This window comes from Cyprinodon variegatus, unplaced genomic scaffold (genome assembly GCF_000732505.1).
Source record: "Cyprinodon variegatus isolate N-32 unplaced genomic scaffold, C_variegatus-1.0 Scaffold35, whole genome shotgun sequence".
NCBI lineage: Eukaryota > Metazoa > Chordata > Actinopteri > Cyprinodontiformes > Cyprinodontidae > Cyprinodon > Cyprinodon variegatus.
Genome location: NW_015150488.1, coordinates 384,509 through 405,805, shown reverse-complemented (window position 1 = coordinate 405,805; position 21,297 = coordinate 384,509). Strand labels below are relative to the sequence as shown.

At 37.9% G+C, this 21,297-nt stretch overlaps 1 protein-coding gene across 11 annotated transcripts in view; it reads left to right on the top strand.

Moving 5' to 3' along the window:
* Nucleotides 1–21,159, top strand: part of erc1 (ELKS/RAB6-interacting/CAST family member 1) — a 27,752-nt gene extending 6,593 nt beyond the window's left edge. For 2 of the 11 annotated variants that reach the window (XM_015403911.1, XM_015403883.1), the window contains 18 exons: nucleotides 4,444–4,735; nucleotides 5,102–5,229; nucleotides 5,345–5,422; nucleotides 5,500–5,655; nucleotides 5,764–5,931; nucleotides 6,013–6,180; nucleotides 6,264–6,401; nucleotides 6,491–6,631; nucleotides 6,750–6,890; nucleotides 6,972–7,165; nucleotides 7,534–7,545; nucleotides 8,921–9,056; nucleotides 9,168–9,299; nucleotides 12,433–12,593; nucleotides 12,798–12,945; nucleotides 15,907–16,002; nucleotides 16,653–16,838; nucleotides 19,264–21,159. In XM_015403911.1, the coding sequence (XP_015259397.1) occupies nucleotides 4,444–4,735; nucleotides 5,102–5,229; nucleotides 5,345–5,422; nucleotides 5,500–5,655; nucleotides 5,764–5,931; nucleotides 6,013–6,180; nucleotides 6,264–6,401; nucleotides 6,491–6,631; nucleotides 6,750–6,890; nucleotides 6,972–7,165; nucleotides 7,534–7,545; nucleotides 8,921–9,056; nucleotides 9,168–9,299; nucleotides 12,433–12,593; nucleotides 12,798–12,945; nucleotides 15,907–16,002; nucleotides 16,653–16,838; nucleotides 19,264–19,401 (2,613 nt within the window). In that variant the 3' untranslated portion in view covers nucleotides 19,402–21,159. Of the gene's footprint in view, nucleotides 1–4,443; nucleotides 4,736–5,101; nucleotides 5,230–5,344; nucleotides 5,423–5,499; nucleotides 5,656–5,763; nucleotides 5,932–6,012; nucleotides 6,181–6,263; nucleotides 6,402–6,490; nucleotides 6,632–6,749; nucleotides 6,891–6,971; nucleotides 7,166–7,533; nucleotides 7,546–8,920; nucleotides 9,057–9,167; nucleotides 9,300–12,432; nucleotides 12,594–12,797; nucleotides 12,946–15,906; nucleotides 16,003–16,190; nucleotides 16,267–16,652; nucleotides 16,839–19,263 lie in introns of those variants that run through there. The other 9 variants (XM_015403892.1, XM_015403947.1, XM_015403939.1 and 6 more) reach the window with 9 other exon arrangements.
* Nucleotides 21,160–21,297: the final 138 nt, after the last annotated feature.

Here is a 21,297-nt window from a genome sequence, read left to right as displayed (position 1 = left end):
GCTGAGGAAGGGACAAGGTGTGTGTGTTTTGCCTGTAGGTATATCTGGAAGAGGAGGGGGGTGGTGGTGGATCAGTGTAGTCACAGCAGTGAGTCAGCCTTAGTCACGGGGCAGAGAGGGTGATAGAAAGGGATGGTTGGTGAGAGTAGAGGAAGGAGGAGAAGGTAGTCGATTAGCAAGTCTGGAGTAGAAAGATGTGCACTGGTGGAGGCTGAAGGACAGATTGACAAAGGGAGGAAGAAAAGGGAGGGGTTTGGAGGACAGAGCAAAATGAAGGCAGACACTGACTTCTCTCTTTGTTTGGACTTCTGAAAAACGCTCCCAGCTGGTTTAGACCAGAGCGTAACACAACCTCGTGTTACGGTCTCACAGCAGCCCTGCCAAATGCCGTGGCGTCAGATGCCGCAAACAATGCAATACTACACTGGGCTGATTGTATTTCACTGCTTGCATTTCTCAGTGCAAGAAATGTAATGCTGTCTATAGAGCTTGTCTGAATGAATTAAGACATGGCTAGATTTATGAAGAGGGAGTTTTTAAACAGAATTGGACACAATGATTTTCTCCTGGTAACACAAATCACCTGTTTTTGATTAGAAATAAAGATTCACTTTTTTGTTCATAAAAACTATTTTATTTCAATTTCCCAAAGAGCCACATGAGGAACACCGGGGACTTTGGGATGCTCACTTATTTGACTTGATTATTAACTACAGTGATATTTATATATCAGTAATTATTCCTAACAGTTGTTATTGCATATAAACAATAAGGCTAAGTGGCTAAATGATTTTGCCAAAAATCTAAATTATTATATATATATTTTTTTCAGCCAATATTGTGATATTATTTTGTTCTTCCTCTGCAAAAACCAGAAGCATGTAGATTCGTCATTGTTTTCATGGCCTTGAAAACTTACTTGTCCAGAGTTCAGAGTCACAGAACTTTACTGTTTCAGTTGCCTGGAAAACTTCTTGTTTGTACTCGGATGCATGGATCAGTGTGCTACTCTCACTTCCATGAGTGGGAAAATCCACATCTTACTTTTGTTAATTTAATCAGACCAAAACTGAGTAACTTTGTTATTCGAAAATTTGACATTTAGTTATATTGCCTTTATATTCCAAATATAAATTAATTACTTGGCCCTATAAGAAATTCAACATGTCATATTGAGTACTTAATCTGTCATCTGTTAAGTTTCAAATAGAAATCACATACTTATAGTTTATAATTTGATAGTATGTCCAAATTAAATGCATCACAAGTGAAAAACTGTCCAGAATTTAGTTGTTTATAGCACAAAATAATTCACTAAGAAAGCAGACAACCCAAAGTTTCTCATTCGGTCATGGACCCACTGGGGGATGCCGTGAGGTCATTTCAGTCAGGAAGAAGTCATTTTACATAGCGAGTCAATATTAATTCACCTTTGTGATGAAGTTTTTATCCTTTAATGAGGACAAATACGAAGCAATCAGAGTCCTGGTGGTTTTATTTCATGCTTGCTGGTTTAATCACCACTGCTTAATGTTCTTTGATCTTATGCAGAGCCGGTGGAAGTTCCAGAGTGTTCTGTTTTGAAATAAAATTAATGAGAAAAAAAAATTTCATAAAAAAAGCTTAAAATCAGCTTTATTGACATGAGGCACTTTATTAAAGCAATAGAACAGAGAAAACAAGCCGTTGCAACTTTGGTATATTGAATCCAACTGATTCTGTGAGAGAACGTTTGACTACACTGACATCACAGCTGGGGATCGCTAGAGGCGCCCAGCATACTATATAAAATTCTCTCCATTTTTATTACATGGAGCATTTTTGGCATGATTTAGACCAGCCACATGGAGAAAGGAAAGGATAATCTACAATTCGTATGATAAAACTGCTCTAGATGCACTCCTTTCTATTTGACCTTTAAAGCAATTTTAAAAATTAGAGATGTTAACGTTCTTTGACTTCTTCCTGTCTAATCTGATGGTATTATTCAAACTAGGGCTGCAACTAACCATTATTTTAAAAATCGATGAATCGGCCGATTATTTTTTCGATTAATCGATGAATTGGACAAAAAATGTTTTTATATTAACCTCTTTATTCCAAAATAAACATTTTAGACAGAACAAACAAGCACACAAGTACAGGTTGCTCATTAACTGTACTGGTGCAATATGAAAAATAAACGTTTGTGTTAAAACTACGCAAACTTACATGAGAAATGTAGCTGTACATCCACAAAATATAGGGTACTTTGTTTCATAAAGCGCAAAAAAAAGACAGGCATTTTTGTTTTTAAAAGCCCCTAAGGGGTTCAAACTATAGGTCCCCCCATTTAAACAAATTAGTTTTTTTTAACTAGAAGAGTTCTGCCTTTTAAGACAGGAAAGGATAGCAGTTAAAGTTGCTACTTGAGAAAATACTAAACCATAGAGATAAAAATAGCCCTGTGATTCAAATTATAAATTGTATTTGGACTAAAAATTAGAAAACTAGGGGTGCTAAAAAACACATCCTCCAAAGACAGATATTTACATGGGAATGTGGCATATAATTAATTGACATATTACTGAGCTTGCTGGATTTTATTCTGCTTTACTTCCATAAATTGCAGGATCTTCTTTACTTTATCTTTGCCAGAAGATTTAAACTTTAAAAGCCTTGCCCTCATAATTTGCAAGTTAATTTATTTGATAAAGAAAATATAAACGCTGCTTAAGCCAATTCAAATGAAATTAAAAGTAAAATAAGTAGCCAACCATATCACTGTCTGTAACCTACTAACACGGTAAGGAAAGCATCAGATGAGCTACCTGAGAAACTAACGTTACGTTTCCCCACTTTAGAACGAAACAAACATGGTTACTCATCCTGCTGATCAGCTCTCTTCACTGCCATTGAAGGCTCCAACGTGTTTCCTTTTCAGGTGCTGCATCATAACAGTGGTGGTTCCGTGCCATGTTAATTTGTTTTTACAAAAGTTGCATGTTACGACTTTTTTTCACTTTACAAAGCGCAGGCTATTTTAATTATTGTGATCAATTTGCGCCGTCAATCCCGGCGCATGCGCGCTTCATTTGCAGTCTGGACGGGGTTGGGATGGGGGAGGCGCCCCACGGCAGCAGCTGCCGCTGGATAAACGATACATGCTTTCAGGTAAGAGTCTCCAAAAGCCGACAGTGACACCGTAAAAAGTCGCCATATTTGTCGCTAGTCGCTTTTTTGAAGAAAAGTCGCTGAGTTGGCAACACTGCACCTGCAACGCTGCCGTATTTTTTCTTCTTCCCCCGTTTCAGTCAAGTGGATGTGATGACGACTGCGGCGGATGACGCATTAATCGCGCGACACAACTAATCGATGATGAAATTCGTTGCCAACGCTTTTAAAAGTCGATTTTTATCGATTTTATCGATTCGTTGTTGCAGCCCTAATTCAAACTGAAATCTTAAACTTACTTCTAACATACTCTGTAAACTGTAGCATGTTTTGTTAGCTGCTATAATCTGTCAGGTCAAGGTTTCTGCTTCCCGAGACTCCATCCAAGAAGCTGAATTGTCGAATTGGCATGTCAAAGGTTTTTTATCATTAACGCTTGAACATTTCAAACAATCTTTTATTCCAGCAGTCATTTTCATTGACTTTGTTGATTACCCTGTTGATTTGTTGAGCAGTGTTTATATAAAAGCTCTTTTAACAACTCTAGGATGATCAGAATGTAGGAGCATAAAAATGATGGCACTTCTCACCTGAGATTTAAAATCCATCTTTAGGGGTCCAAACACAGTTACCTGCTTTAACTACACATGCACATGCAGACAGGTCACAGAATGGGCTGTCAGCTGATCAAGCAGCAGGTCTGCTGATGTTCCTGTAAGACCAACTATGTATTCAATGACTTTGAACTGTGGCTTTATTGAAGTATTTACCCTGCTGAGATTCTTAATTGGGTTACCTGGGGATCTCAATGAGGACATAAAAGAGGGAGCAGACTAAAAGACGGGGGAGCTCAGCATTAGTAGACTTGCGCATCTTTATTAATATCTTCACATCGTGCTGCATAACTAGGCATTCCACATGGACCTGAACTCCAGCAAGAAACCACAACTGAATTTAGAACAATGAGATAATTTTTCTCTGTTTTATTCATGTCTGTGTGTATCAAAAAAGGTTTGCGAAAAATGTATAACTAGTTTGTAAATGGTAGCTGTATAGGAAAAATTATTATTTAGCAATTGGAGTAAAAGTAATTGGATCATATCATATCTCTTCTTTTTTTTTTTCCAAATCTTATCCTGTCGTTTGACAAGCCAGAACCTCAATTTAAAATCCTGAGCTTGCATTTTAAGACAACAGTTCCAAATATTTTTGTTTTCCAAATCAAACATTTCGGGTTCTGAAAGACTTAATGAAGAACTCCAATTGAAAATGTGCCTTTTCTATTTCAAGCATCTCCAGATGACTGTTCAAGCTCTTCAGGATGAGCTGAGGATCCAGAGGGATCTGAACCAGCTGCTCCAGCAAGACCCTGCCAGTCAAGGAAGGGAGCTGGCCCTGACATCTGAGCCTACAGAGGAGAACTACCGGAGACTGCATGCTGAGCATGAGAGGCAGGCGAAAGAGCTCTTCCTTCTTAGGAAGACGCTGGAGGAGATGGAGCTGAGGATTGACACACAGAAGCAAACCCTGGCAGCTAGAGACGAGTCCATCAAAAAGCTTCTGGAGATGCTGCAGAGCAAAGGTAGGTTTAGAAGCATCCACACCATCCAGTTAGCAGTAGTAGAATAATTTGTCATCACTTATTAAAGGGCTATATGTGCAACATACTTCCATTAACTTTACTAACAGTGTGTCCACTTAATAATCTGTTGTTTTTTCCATCCAACATTTCATCTATCTATCTATCCCTTCTTCTATTTGTTTATCATCTATAGCTAAATACCCAAGCTCCTGTGAGTGAGAAGTGTAAAAGTTTCTTGTTTTGTTATGTCCTTCAAAAGTCCTGAAGTTCCATCATGTGTCTTTGTGCTGATTGTTTGGTTACTTGCCGTCTTTATATTGACAAAATCTTCGTTTTTATTGTATTTCTTTCCTGTGTGTGTTACAGCACCATCTGCCAAAGCATCAGAGGAAGACCAGGAGCGGACCCGGAGGCTGGCTGATGCAGAAATGCATAGGCATCACCTTGAAAGTTTACTGGACCAAAGGGATCGGGAGATTACAGCTCTCAGAGAGGTAAGGCCCAGATGGATTATTCTGACTCTAAAGGGAACTTTAGCCACCCCAACATTTTATGTCTAATTGGGGGGAAAAAAATTAATGTGAAATCTCTTTTTACAATTTGATCCAGCAGGAGCTTCATCGTCGATACGAAGGAACTCCAGAGTCCACCAAAACAAAGGCTTTGCAGACTGTTATCGACATGAAGGTGCGGATCTAACCGTCTCCATCTATTCAGCTTGGTCACATCATACTTTAATTGTTTACACAATCCTAATACCCCAGGATGCAAAAATCAATTCCATGGAGCGGAGCCTCAGGGACATGGAGGAGGAGGTTCTAATGCTGAAATCTAATGGGCTCCTGAGCTGTGAGGAGCGTCAGGAGGAGATGAAGCAGATGGAGGTGTACCGCAGTCACACCAAGTTCATGAAAAACAAGGTTAGAGACAGAATAAGCTCAGTTAAGGTCCACTCAGCTATGGAAGGTTTGTCATGTTAGTTTTATTCTCATAAATAAGTGGATTTAATTCTTTCTCATGCTTTTCAGATGGAGCAGGTGAAGCAGGACCTTTCCAGGAAGGACACTGAGCTCCTTGGTTTGCAGACTAAGTTGGAGACGCTAACTAACCAGTTCTCTGACAGCAAACAGCACATTGAAGTCCTCAAAGAGTCTCTCACTGCCAAGGAGCAGCGAGCTGCCATCTTACAGACCGAAGTATTACACAACCCCAAAAAGAAACCATGTTTACTCTTTAAGTCTTTTTATGCATATCATATTTGTTTTATTGCTGTGCAGGTTGATGCCTTACGTCTGCGCTTGGAAGAGAAGGAGGCGACTTTGAATAAGAAGAGCAAACAGATTCAAGAAATGTCAGAGGAGAAAGGAACCCTGAACGGAGAAATCCACGACCTGAAAGACATGCTGGACGTTAAGGAGCGCAAAATTAATGTGCTGCAGAAAAAGGTGATCTTAAAAAACGTAGCATGCAGTAATTCTCCTACGGCGGATGTTTGCTTTGACTGACTGGTAATGTGTTTGCTTTGCAGATTGAGAACCTGCAGGAGCAACTTAGAGACAAGGAGAAGCAGATGAGCAGCTTAAAGGAGAGGGTGAAGTCCTTGCAGGCAGACACTTCAAACACTGACACTGCTCTCACAACACTGGAGGAATCACTTGCAGAAAAGGTGGCTTTAGATATTAGCTGTTGTATCCCCCATTTTGTATGGTGTCCATCTGAGAACACCTTTTATTACCTTTTTTCACATTCATTTAGGAAAGAATTATTGAACGTCTGAAGGAGCAGCGCGATAGAGATGACCGGGAGAAGACGGAGGAGCTTGACAGCTCCAAGAAGGAGCTGAAAGAGCTGAAGGAGAAGCTGAGCTTAGTGCAAGGAGACCTGTCAGACAGAGAGGTGAGGAACTGCTGTGATTCTAAACATTCACAAAGAACAGATTATCTTTTTTTGATTAATTTAATTTTTTTAGTTTTTTTGTCATGCCTTATTAGCACAAATATCTTTTTGCATGCAGACCTCTCTGTTGGACCTGAAGGAGCATGCTTCATCCCTGGCTTCATCAGGACTGAAGAAAGATACCAAACTCAAGAGTTTGGAAATAGCCTTGGAGCAGAAGAAGGAGGAGTGCCTCAAACTGGAAAACCAACTGAAAAGAGTGAGATAACGGATCCTGTTAGTTATTGACCTTATAGTTCATGCTCTGTGGTTCTTAAATGGACTCTCCTCCTCCCCCTAGGCTCAAAATGCAGCACTGGAAGCTCAAGCCAATACAGAGCTGGCTGAGCGCATTAGGAACCTAGAACAGGAAGTGGCCCGTCACAGAGAGGACTCTGGGAAGGCCCAGGCAGAGGTTGACCGCCTCCTCGAGATACTTCGGGAAATGGAGAACGAGAAGAACGACAAGGACAAGAAGATCAATGAGCTGGAGAGGTGTGGTTTCTGTTTAAGCTTTAGTTTTATTTCCCCTAAGATCAAAGTCTGTAGTCTGTCAGCCTGTGATTCCTGATGGTCAGAGAGATGATGCACAAATCATTACATTTATATATTTTTTTGTCTCTGTCACTCAGGTATAATCAAACTGAAATGCATCTCTTTCTGATTCTGCAGTAACTCAGTGTGATAGATGGCTGGCAAATTTAAGATTTAGCGCCCAGCATCTCTCTTGAATTGCTTATTTTTTCATTCTAAAAAGTCTAAATTCTTTTCTTCCTTCCTAATCTAAATATGCTCAGTTTCTTAGCCTGAGTCTCTTTTCTCTTTACTGCTTTCTTTGCACTGGAAATTTCATACCCGAGCAGTTTGGCCTCCAGGTTAGTGCTCTCTCTTTTCTATCCACCCAACACCCCTTTTACTTTGTCATCTTCTTTTGTTTCCTTTCCTCTTCTTTGGGTATCTTGTTTCTTCAAAGTGTCTGCTGGGTGCACCCTTTTTCTATTCCTGACACATTTTTTTTTTCATATTTCTGTTCTTGATTTATTTTCTGGTTTTAACTTGAAGCCAAACCTTACATTTGTCACTTTTTACAATTCTAATGGAATTCCTAATTAGGCAATATATCTGTGTGTGTGATTTTTAACTTGGGTCTACTTGATGCTCAATTAAATAAAATGACAAACTAAAAGTAGGCATGATTGGTAAGAAATATAAAATAAAATCTAGACAATTAAATGGGTCCTCTACAGCTCTAAAAGCATAAAACAGTTAAAAAATTAGATTTTATATCATTTTCTGTTGTATGCAATGTTTTAAGTTTGTAAAAACTTGTTTATAAAAATCACCATTTCTCATTGTTTATAAAAATCACCATTTCTCATTCTTTACCTTTTTTTGAGTTTTTTTTTTTTTTTACATCAATTTAATGACTTTTATGTTAATTTTGCCTCCTTACAACTCGACTTGGTGTCTTTCCTATAAGTCACTTATAAACAGATAAAATTTATAAAATAATAGAAATGGGCTATAATTAAAAAAAATCACTCCTCCCCCTAGATCTGTGGAACATTTTTTAAACAGCCTCCAATATTTTAAATGATTACTTCTTTTTAGATTTTTTTTATTTTTTATTAAACTATCACTTCATGCAATGTCATGTAAAGTTATGTTGTATTTTTTTTATCATTTAAACTACATTTTTCAGGCATTATAGATTTAAACTGTTTCATTTATGTCCAAACAAAAATAAATTATCCAATTTCTGCCAAATCATAAACCAGTTTCTATGCAAATGAATCAAAAGCAGGAAAAACCTAATTGATTATTAAAAACTAAAGTTTTTAATAAAACTCCAATTGAGGAACCCCATTGAAAATCAATAAAATATCAGATTTGAAGTCTGTATTGTTTTTAATGTTGGTTTTAAGGGAATTGAGACTTGTACCATTTTGAAAAGGGTCTGTGAGCAATAATTCATAAAAAAAAAATATCATGTTTTTGAACGTAACTGGGAGTTGATATCTTAATAACCAATTCTTTATGAAGCCGTAACATCTTTGTTATGAAATATTTAATGTTCACTTCGATAAAAGTGCTTATATGTGTAACAAACCCTTGCATTTGAAGCTTAACAGCATTGCTATACTGAATAATAACAAAGCTATGATGTTTAAGAGTTAAATATAGTTTCTTGTTTCAGTTGTTTGACAAGAGGTAAAATTAAAAATATTCTCTCTAATAATTGGTTTGCAGGCAAATGAAGGACCAGACTAAAAAGGTAGCCTCTCTGAAACACAAGGAGCAGGTGGAGAAGAGCAGGAATGCTCGACTGATGGAGGAGGCCAGGAAGCGCGAGGACAACCTGTCTGAAACTTCCCAGCAGGTGAAGGTGAGGCTTGTGTGTGTGTGAATTGCTCGGGCTTGAATGCAGTTTGCAGGAAATGAATCCTGGGATGTTGCGTCAGCGCCTGACAAAGCTAAACTTTCCGCTGGTGTGAAGGACACTCTGCGTCAGAAATCAGAGCGCATTGAAGAGCTGGAGGAGGCTCTGAGGGAGAGCGTTCAGATCACTGCTGAGCGAGAGATGGTGCTGGCACAGGAAGAGGCTGCACGATCGCTGCAGGAAAAACAGGTAATTAACACACACTGCATGATAAGTCAGTATTAACCAACCACAAGAAGCTGCTGCTAATACTAAACATTTCTATTTACACAAAAAGGTATCTGGAAGTCCTTCTCTTTCACCTTTGGCTGTCTTTGCGGTGTTTACCTCTCTTTGTTTTGCCTCCTCTCTTCTGGCCTCCTCCTCTTTCTCAGTTTCTTTATCTTTGCTTGTTGTTTTTTTTTCTTGTCTTTCTGCTACACAACCGCCTCTCCGAAGCACTCATTCAAACCAATGCATGAGTCCAACCTCTCCCACTTAAAGTGGTCTAAGGTATGAGCCCAGTATGTGTAATCTTCATCAGTGGTCGGCAGCTCAATACAAACAACACTTCTACAAGTCATGCAGTCTCATGCAGCAATATCAAAGGTTATCTTTGGTGGATATGAAAGCTTTCGAATTGATGTTCAGACTGCATGGATTTGTAAAGTGTCTCCAGCCTTTGTAAATTCAATGCGATTTATTTTTTTACCTGCTGTTTGCTTGTAAAGTAAAGCTACAGAGCCGTACGAAAGTATTCATACTTCTTGAAATAATTACTCATTTTATCAGGACACAACCACAAACTTCATAGTATTTTGTAGCGATTAAACAAGAAATGCTGTGCGTTTCTGGAAAACTAACCCTGTTCATCAGACTAAACTCTACCTCTCCATTGTGAAACATGGTGGCGGCAGTATCATGCTGTTGGAATGCTGGAAACAGATACAGGGAGGCTGGTCAGAGTTTTAGAGATGGTAGGATTGAGCAAAACCACAGAGCAAGAGGAAAAGTCTTAAAGCTGGAAGAATATTTAGAGGTTTAGTTCCTGAAAAGTGAGAACCTTAAAACATAGGTTTCAATATAATGGTTATATATAGAGCCTTTTTCATGTAAGGAAATGGTTCAATTAAAGTCCAGAGCTTAATTCAATTGAGTATCTCTGGAAAAACCTGACAGCATCTTCTCATGCCATCCATCCACTTTGAGCTTGAGCTACTTTTGCAAAGAAGATTGAGGAAAATTTCTCCTTTTAGTCTTTTACTGTGCAAGGTGGTTCTACAGCAACTCAGGAATGTTAGATGCATTTACCACTAATTTTCAGTTCTAAACATAAATAAAAGTTATGTTTTACTTATATCACACAATTATGTTCTGCTTTGCTTTGGTCTGTCACACAAAATCCCCCAAAAGCTGTGAAGGTTTGTGGTTGTATGATTGCATAATGTGCAAAATGGTTTGGGGGAGTATGAACGTCTTTGTAAGGCAATGTATTCATCAGTTAGCCAGTGAATGAGGATGAACTATTCAACTCTTCTCTTGTGTCATGATTTGTTTGAAAAATGAAATCAATGATTAAGTGTTCACGGAAATACTTGAGAGCTCATCTCATTTGCTTTGGCAGGATATTTTTGCCAGCCCTTCAGTCAATCAGTGCTGTTTTACCTTTTGAAATACAGGTTTGATGCATTAACATTTCTGTTTTGGCACTCATGAACAGAATGGGAGGACTGCTGCTGATGTGGAAGGGTTATTTCAGTCTACCATCATCACTACATCGTTGTTGGTTTTCTTTCCTTTTTTCTTTGCTTGGATGTGTTGCATCCAGAGGTTAAAGGGATTGGTGGTAATATAAAGGGAGGTTATTGAACATGGTTTCCTTAACTGTTGGAGAAAGATGTCATATTTTATAGTGAGAATATGTAGGGAGAAAAATAAATTAGGATACTGATTGATCACCTCCATCTACCTCTGACAGGCTCTGAATATTAGCCACTGTCAGTGGCTGATAAAACTTACAATTTTTATTTTTTCACATTTTTATTTGAGAGCACTACCTCATCTCAAATGATTTGGTATTGAACTTTTTTTAATAAAATAAGATTGGAACTGCATAATTAGTGGCTATAAAAGAACAAGTCTGCCAGAACTGGATTTGGCATGTTAGGCTTTTTAAAGATTGGCCAGAAAAGTGCAATCATTGTAATTTGCAATCATTGCAAACCAATTTTACAATTTTCAGTACTAATGCTTTAATCATAAATCAGTAGTTTAATGTTTCAAATGTTTTTATTAAAGAAATTTACCTGCTTCAGCTTAGAAGCAAGCTAATTTACAACAATTCTCCAGACAAACATGTGGCACCAGTGCGCCTTAGTTTTTCCCCTTAGTTGATACCAAACTTGAATGTGAGCATACCATCATGTGAGTACAACATATCCAATAAATCTGACATACTGATGACAAGATGAAAAAGCATCATATGTTAGCTATCACCACATTTAGCATTGCTGAGATTCATAGAAGATTGTCAGCACTTCAAAATCCTTTATGTTTCATTACAGACAGAAGACATTTCAAGAGACTGAAGACAGAGTAACTTTGCTGAAGTTAGTTCAGGATTCTAAATTTCTGCTCTCTCCTCTTTTAGGAGGTAGCTTAAACCAATCAGCCGATAGGCCTCCCTCAATATAATAAACAATAGCTAAAACCTAATTTTCTTCCCTCAGTAGCAACATCCACACTAAACAGTTTTGTTCTTGTACAGATGTATCAGTGTGGTTGTATTAAAATGGTTGATCATAAAAAGAATGGATTTTATTTTCCCTGCTGGACCACAATGTCTAGCAATGGTTACATTCTGATTGGTCAGTGATAGACTCTGCCTCAAACTATTTTATGCTATTTTAAACTATACTATTTTAAACTATATTAAAGGATCTATCTAAACCTCTCTTTTAGCAATCTTACTCTACTTGTTTATTGCTAAAATTTCAGCCCCTATCAGGCTATAAGCTTTCTCTCAGCAGTATGACACCTTTCTACTACAGGTAACGATAGTGAAATGTATTTATAGATTCTCCCCTGGGGGGTAAGAAGCAACTATCCCTTTAAGACGCCCTTGAGTTAAAACTGATTCCAGTCTGTGTACAACTACTTGTTTTAATTGTTTTGCTCTTAACTATCGTTTACTTTAATAGGTTTTACAGTACATAGCAGGTAATTAAAACTGTTTCTACAGCTGCCCTTCCATCAGTTTGTTTCACATTTGGAAACTGTGTAATTTAATGGGAAAATCTTAGACTCTTGACTGCCATTGATCTTTATCGATGTGTGTTCCCAGATGGAGGAGCTGCTGGGTGCCATGGAGAAGGTGAAGCAGGAGTTGGAGTCCATGAGGGCTAAGCTGGCATCCACCCAGCAGTCTCTGTGTGAAAAGGAGGCCCACCTCACAACCCTGCGAGCTGAGCGCAGGAAACACCTGGAGGAGGTGCTGGAGATGAAGTAAGACCCAGGCCCACACAGTCACTCACTCACTCTGTAGGGTGCCATAGACTGTAGATTATTGATCTCTCCCTTAATCAAGTAAAATGTCATCCATTTCTGGCTTTCCCCAGATGGCATGCTGGGATTGTCTATGAATAATACAATGCCTGAGGTATCTGCTTGTACACTTAAAAGTTATGGTGCTTCAACTACTCCAAACAGGCAGGAGGCACTTTTGGCTGCCATTAGTGAAAAGGATGCTAACATCGCACTGCTGGAGTTGTCATCCTCTAAGAAGAAGAAGACCCAGGATGAGGTGACTCAGTTGAAGCGAGAGAAGGACAGACTGGTGCAGCAGCTCAAGCAGCAGGTAGGGAAACACCATCTGGTATCAGCAAGGGGATGAATGAGATATGGAAATTAGTTGTTTAGGGAGATTTTTACGTACTTGCATACACTGTCATGTTTTTAAATTTATCCAGGAGTATGTCCCACTCTGCCTCCTATAGGTGGAGCTGAAACTGGTTGGAATTAAATTTAAAAATATTGTATTAATCCAAAATGCAAATGACATTTCATTCATAATTGCAGGATGGTGAGCTTTGTGTCAAATATGCTGCTTTTGGTTGTGATTAAATTTATCTTAACCATTTTTAGAATGAGTTACTAACACAGCCAGAGTTAACAACAACTAAAAACACAAACTCTTCTAAAGTTTGGTCAGTGTTCTCCTAGTCTTTTATTTAATCTTTTTCTGGTTCCCAAAGATTGTTTCCTATATAATATTGTTATTATTATTGTCATCATTCAGTTAAATAGTACTTAATATCATTGTTGATTCATTTTTAACACAAGTTGACCCGTTTAAATAAAGCCATATCAAACTTACTCTGGTTTTCCTTAATTAGTTCAAGATGGTGTCATACTTTTACAAAGAAAGGCGACAGAATATTGCAAAAAAAATAAAATTAAATATGAATATTCTAAATATTTTATTTACTTGTGTATCTCTTAATTTCTTCAATATTTTTCTGGGATTTTCCACTGGGAGAGACTGTTATTTTGAACACTTCTCACTAGTGAAAAAGGGTTGTGCCACTCAGTGCTGCCATCATCGCGTTAAAACAACATATTCTAAGTATGCAGGAAAGAATATGCCTTTAAGACATTCCTGTCTGCTCTGCAGGTGGTCAGTCAGTATCTCAAAGCACACATTTAGTTTGTACTCTGACTTCTCTCACTCTTTTATCTTTGACCTTTTCTTGTATTTATTACATATTTTTTGTCAGATTTTCTGCTTCAAAGGGTGAAATATTGCTTTGCACTCTGTGTGCATGAGAAGACAAAAGTGTTTGTCTGCATGTGAGCACACACAACGCAGCCTGAGTTTGCCTCTGAAATGGAGCATGAGGCACGAGTTGTTTTACCAGCTTTTTTTTGAGTCTGGCGTTTTATAAGAGCTAAAAGTAGAGGAGCAATCACATAGGGACAGAAATATATCATGGTGCAGTCTGGCATTACTTAGAGCAGCTAAAATAATTGAGAACATGTTAAATCACTTCATGTCTTGATCCTATGGATGAGCTCTTCCAGTTTTCTGCTGTCAGTCCTTTCAACATATTCTCATTATCAGTGCGTATGAAATCGTACGAAAAGTTATGCACACTATTACGTACGTTTTGGACGTTTTTCCTCAAAAAACCACATCAGTGCGCATGCGCTGGCAGACAGAAAAAAAAGCAGATCCGCGGACGGACGTAAAACTGGGAAAAACAGTGCAATCATCACTTATTCATATCTCTAACTACGTTGCTTGCTGTTTTATATCTTAGGGTTAGGGTCAGGGTTAGGGCTAATTGTAATTTATATTCTATATTCGTGAATGGTGCGTCAGATGCGCATACAACGAAAAAAACGTCCAAAACGTACGAAATTACGGTGCATAACTTTTCGTACGATTTCATACGCACTCATAATGAGAATAGGTTGGTCCTTTCTCTCCTTCCACTTTAACTCCTTTATTCCTTTCTTACCCTCAGTGTGCCCTTCCCGTCTTTGCTCCCTTGTTTTGCCTTTTTCATCTGTTTTTCCCAGGAATCAGCCTATTTTACAGTATAAATATCAGCCACAAGTTCATAGAGAACACTTTTTAGTTCCTATTTCACATTGAGGACTTTGAGCCCCACACTTATGTTTACAGTTGTTTTCAGAGAAACTGATCGATGGTCCAGGTACGTAGTGGAATCCAACATATGTGATCGTCTAGATGTAATTTTCAGCAAAATATATATACATTATACTTATCAGAGAGCGACCAAAGCAGCTGGCCAGTATTTTTAGCTGATATTAGCTTTTTCCCTTGTATCAGTATCGGAGTATCACGGATCATTGGTGCATTTAGAATCAATGGCCTGAGATCATGTGATGCATTAGCGCTCACTTCATCTGCTATCCACTCTTATTATGTTTCATTTGTAATTAGGGTTGGGCAATTAATTGCATTTTCTATATAATTGCAATTTTCAAAAAAAAACAACAAAATTTTCAAGAAGCAGCCAAATTTAATCACACTATATTTAACTACACTAAGACACTAAATTTCTTAATGCAGCCCTTTGCGTAGGCAGTAAAAAGCTTGAAGTGGGTTTGTCACCACACAGAAAGGTAGAGAGAGAATTGTAGCTAGCTAGTAGATCCATGCATCTAGGAAGTAAAAACTTCTTCACACAAAAGTTAAAGTCCTGCAACAATAGATTCTGGGCAAGCAAGCTTTCAAAAACTAAAGGCCTGTGGTGACACATCTACAAGTTTGCGGTTGGTGCAAAGGAAAATCGAAATAAAATCCCAATACTGGTTAAAAATAATAGCAATCTAGATTTTTTTGCAAAATCGTTCAGCCCCATTTGTAATAGATGTTTCTTTTTTAATTGAAACTAAGACTTGTCGAACAGTCATGGTTGTTTGATGTTCATAAAGTAAATTAAGGAAATATTAGCAATATCAGCTCCAAGAACCGTCTCAAAAATATTGGCAGCACATATCAAGGATTGGTTGACCTTAGAAAATCTGTATCAGTCGGTCTCGTAAGTTTTTAAAAAGTAATAGGAAACACTTTATCATTATCATATTTGGACAGAGGCTCAGTGGGAAACTGCTGATCACAGCTTTTGTCTTTGGGTTTGGCTGAATTAGAACGGGTCAGTTCCTATATTAAGGTTGTCTCCAACAGCCATGTTTTCCTTCGATTAGGTCAAAAGATGTACTTTAAAATGTTTCCACTGAGTGGTTTTTATTTAAATTCTTCTATCTTTTCCTTGTCTTTAATTGTCAGACTCAGAACAGAATGAAGCTGATGGCCGACAACTATGAAGATGATCACTTAAAGGCTGCACACGATCACACAAATCACAAACCCTCTCCAGATCAGGTAACTCCACGAGCTGCATGTTTCCAGATCTCTTTTGACAGCAGCCTTTGAAAAGAGCTTTTCAGTATAGAAGGTTGGACTGCTTGATGGACGGCCATGTAAAGGGAACAAAGGAATCATTGTGTAGGTGTGCTCTAACCACATATTTCTTTTCTAATGCTGCGCCTGGCAAACCTTGTGGTTAACAGGATGATGAGGAGGGTATTTGGGCGTAGCCAGCCTTATACCCTTCCCCTCTCTTTCACAGCCTTTTTGTTCAGAAGGGTGAGCTCGTATTAAACAAAGCCAATCCTTCCACTTTCATCACTGGCATGTTCATTTTTTTTCTTCCTCCATTTATATGTGGTGCATTTCATGTCATTTGATGTTGGGTCTTATTGTTTAAGAATGGAAACATCTGTCATGCGTGTTGCTGTGGTTCGTTAAATTTGCATGCCATCATTATGCTTTTAATTGGTGCTCATTGTACTTTGTTTCTGATGATAAAACTAAAGCTGCCCAGTACTAATGTATAATGAGGATGGACAGCTATGCATGCATGCAGAGTAATGATCACTGTGTTATCATTGTTTGGAAGCATCTGGACTGGATCCAAACCTGTTTCTATCATCCTAACATTCTTCCTCTGACACTTTTTCCTCTCTTTATAGATGATTGCCCCTCTTCTTGCCCTGTCCCAGAACCGCAGCAAGCTCAAACTCTACATCGCCCACTTGACAGACCTCTGCAATGACCGAGACCCCAGCATCCTCAGCCAGCTCTCTCCTCCCTCTCATTACCACCACAGCGACCCTGAAGACTGGGAGGAGGAGCTTCAGAAAATGAAAGTTGAACAGGTACTGAGGAAACCCATGGCACAATCTAAGAATCTTTTGTATTTTAATATTTTAACTTTCTGTGAGGTGAAGCAAAACGCACTGCGTTTTAAATATTCATTGTGTAGCTATATTACAGACTCAAACTTTATTTGTACCGGAAGTGTAAAGCACGGGGTGAGACAAATCCATAAACTGTGCTGTGTATTTGTTTATATAAATTGTTTTCTAATAACAAATAAAATGGCAACCAATAAACTTCAGCCTACATGCAAAATGCTTTAAATAGTGAACTTCTGCAGTGACAGGGAAGCTGCCCAGAGTTGATGAGAAGATAGGTGGAGCTAACCTAACAGTCATGTTTTTTGACTGTGGGAGGAAGCTGGAGTACCCGGAGAGAACCAGTGTATGCTCAGGGAGAACCTGCAAACTCCATGCAGAAAGGGAATCGAACTCGCAACATTCTTGCGGCAAGGCAGCAGTGCTACCCACTGCACCACTGAACAGCCCGCTTTGATGATTTTTATCTACAAAATTATTTGAAAGCAATGCATGATTTTTCCTTCTGCTTCATAGTGATGCACTTCTTTGTGGAGGATTCAAACTAATGTTTGAGGTTTCAAATTTAGAAAGCTTTTGCTATTGTACACCACAGCAGATTTATTGATTTCTTTGCTAATTCTGGCCTGTTTTTGGTCAGTTGGGTTTAATTGTAATATACCTCTTTCCAATATTTAAAGATAAATTTAAAAAGAAAAGAAATTGAGTTAAAAAAAGATAAAGGTAATTAAAAAATGTGTTTTAGAAATGGATATATTTCATTGGAACGAAACCCAGAGGTGCCACTGATAAAATGGCAAACATCCTATATTTGACTTAAGCTCCTCTTGACCATTTTTAATATTGTCTTTCGAAGTGTTTTATTTATTTTTATGTTTACAAAGTCACCCTTTTTATGATGGCAACAAACAAAAGCTCCAGCCAGAAAGAAAACCTCAGTTACCATGGCAGCACCTGCAATCAAAACGCACTTTGATGGGGAAAATATCTGTGAAATTAACGTTGAGACTCACACAATGGTCATTATTAACCTCATAAACATCAAGTTCCAAATATACAAAACAAAATAAACATCAGCCTAGTGAGATCAGGGAAAATTACTGGTATTAAACTCCAGCTGCTTGTTTGTGGTGCATTTACTCTAAGTACTTGTTATTGTCAGTTTTACATTTTAAAACCACAGCTACATGGTTCGGTACATCTTAACATGATAAATAACCTCAAAATGTTTTATTGCAGTTTCCATCTATTACTAGCAAATAAAGTTTACAAAAAACATCATAGATTTTGTGCTTTGCCCTAAACATCATACAATTGAATGGCTCTCTTTAGCTTGGAACATTCTAAAGGGTTAAAAAAAAAAAAAGATTTGGTGGATAGATAAAATTGTTACTAATGTTATCATTAAAAATCTTCAGTAGTTTTATAGACATTGATTTTTAATTTCCGTAAAGTTAGAATCAAAATCATTTCAACTACTGTGATTATGTGGACTTATTTACAATCAAGTATAATGTTTCCCTTCAACCTTGTTACTATATGAATACTTATTAATATATTATTTAATGACATTCTAAGATTACAAGCCTTTAACCTGTTGTTCTTCTGATTAACTTAATAAGTTGATGTATGCTGCTTTTGGAAAAAAAAAAAATCAAAAAACGTTGAAATTAGTCAAATAGAGCATTGGAAATTTATAAACAGCTGAGATGGATTGAATAGATAGCTGCGATAAATCCAAAGCAACCATTCTGTGGAATTTTAGTATTGAGATAAAATATATCTTTGCATGTTTAATTCTCAAAGGATTTTTCTGAAAAAAATGTTTTGTTTTTCAGGTGCAGGAGTATCTGTCCCAGTACACGATAAATGAAATGCATCCTTAAGTGTGCAGCTGATTGTTGAGCAGAAAGAATTTTATGATTCTTCCAGCTGTTTTTCTTTATAGAATCAGAAAAAAGCTGATTTTTTTTCTAAAAATAAATATATATATATATATAGGACCTCAAATTGTCTTGGAATGANGCTAAAATTTCCTAGATTGAGATGTTTTGAACCGGATTTAGATGTTCTGAAAGTTTGCCAAATCTTCAAAATGATGAAAAAGTCTTTGAGATGCAGCTTTAAAAAAAATGTTTTATAAAATTGATTTTGACAAAGCAGGTTTATTTATTACGCACAATACAGTAGCAAGGCAATTTAAAGTGCTCCACATGAGGAAAAAGAAAAGGGTAGAAAAGAGACATTACACTGGTATAAAGTTAAGAAGAATAGTTAAAAAAGAAGATAAATGAAAGGAAAGATTTGTAAAAATAAGCTCAGAAGGCTCTTTAAACGTGTTGAAACAAACTCCTGAAAATAACAACCCTGTCCTTTCTGCTTCCAGTTGGAACGGGAGTTGGAGGTGTGTGAGAAGGAGAGCGGGGAGCTGCAGGAGTACGCCAATTCGGTCCTCCAGCAAATCGCAGACTACTGCCCAGATATCCTGGAACAGGTTGTCAATGCGCTGGAGGAGTCATGTTGACAAATCTAACCTCGGACTCACAGAGCCCAGAAAGCCCCACCCATCACCCCCCTCCTTAAAGGAGACAAAGCTTGGGCCGTCATCCTCTCCACCTGGCAACAAACCTCCAGGAAACAGAAGTGCTTTTCTGTCTCATATTTCCATCTAAGGTTAGGCTGGTTCCTCAAAATAAGAACATTCAACAAACACTTTGAGTAAATATTCAGTTTAGTCCAAATGAGTGAAGAGACCTAAAGCACAGGCCTGATCGTGTCAGGCACGCACACTGGAATGATCTTTACTTTTAATTTAGCCTCTTCTCACAGATGCTGTTCCAGATGGAGAAGAGAGCCTGACCCAGAGGAGGGACAGACACTCTCACTCCCTCTACCTCTTAGATTTATCTCTCAACCCTCTCATGTTAAGAGGGATACATATTCCCCATCATTGGGACAGAAAAGCACTCTTGTCCTGCTATTTCTTAGGAAAGCTGCTATATCCAAAGGGAGCAGGAGGGAGTGGATTCCAGAGGCGCAGCATGGAGCCATGTAGATGTTTTTCAGTATAGGGTTGCCTAACATGACACAATCTGAAGGCAACTTTTCAACCAAATGAGCACAGACAGCTGCAGAAGAGCTGCAGTTTTGGTCATCAGTGGCTGGGTCATTAGAGGGGTTCAGCCTTTACCAGAAGAGTTTCTGATTTTAGTTACTATGTTCTCAAGCAGAGAAGAGGATTTAGGGGTGGAAAAGAAGAGCTTTTATTGTTGAGGTATTAATTTCTCGGTGGTTTTTTGCACACAGTGTCCACTTGTTAATGGGGTATGCAATGTTTCTTTGAGAACGTTCTTGTGGCCTTGGAGCATGCACAGAAATCAGTACAGGACCTAAATGCCGAGGTATTTACGCCTCTGTAATACTGGTGCTACGGCATGATGTAAGAACTGATCCTCATCCAAAGTTCCTAATGGATTTCCTTAAAGCCCACATATTGATGCCCTTTTTTGTATGCTCAGATGTCTCTGTTTGCGTTTTTTTTCCTTTTTGGTTTTTGTTTGTTTGAATATTCAGGGCTGAGTTTTTTAATTACTAAGTGCATTGATTGACATTAACAGAGAAAATAAGTAAATTTTCAAGCAGGTTTTGACTTTTTAAATCAGTTTGTAAATAATGTGATATTTAACACGTACAGTAACTGAATAAAAGTAATACCGTGGAAGGTGTTGTGCATTAAAAGGAAAAAAACTAAATCTGAAAAGTTCAAAGCAGTGCAGTTGTCTTTTGTGTCTAATTTTGTCTCCTGGGGGACTGGCGTAAGTGTGACAGTGCTGCCATAAACTGCAGAAAGTCTATGTTCTATAGAGAAATATATATAAATAAGATATATGAAAAGTTTTACTGTATCAATATGCATTGAATGTTTGCACAGAATCTCCAAGAGCAAGTTGCTCTGAACAAAATGTTTTCAGCGGAAACTGGGAAAAGATGCATTTAAAAAAAAAAGTGTTAAAATAATGTGCGAAGTTCAGACATTTCAAACCGTGACTATGTGATGATGGGAGAGTACTGTTGAGTTTGTTTCTAATTGTCTTTTTCAAATAAATAATCTCGCCAAACGGTGGAGCTTTCCTGAGATTCCCATGTTGTCTTTTCTTATATTAATGGTTTTCATTGCTGAACTTAAAAGAATAAAAACAAATCTTGGGCTATCTTAGCCCTCCTGCTACAAAAGGTTTAATTCGGTAGGTATCGGAGGAAGAACCAAAGACAAGAGCTGGAGTAAAAAAAAAAAAAAAAAGTTGGATGCTTGTTTTCTTGTCAAATTGAAGAGGTGTTTCTGTCCCTTTAGCTCCTAACAGCTGAAATCAAAGATTATGCTTTCAATCCCCATTTATTTTAGCCTGCTTCTCTCCCCCTG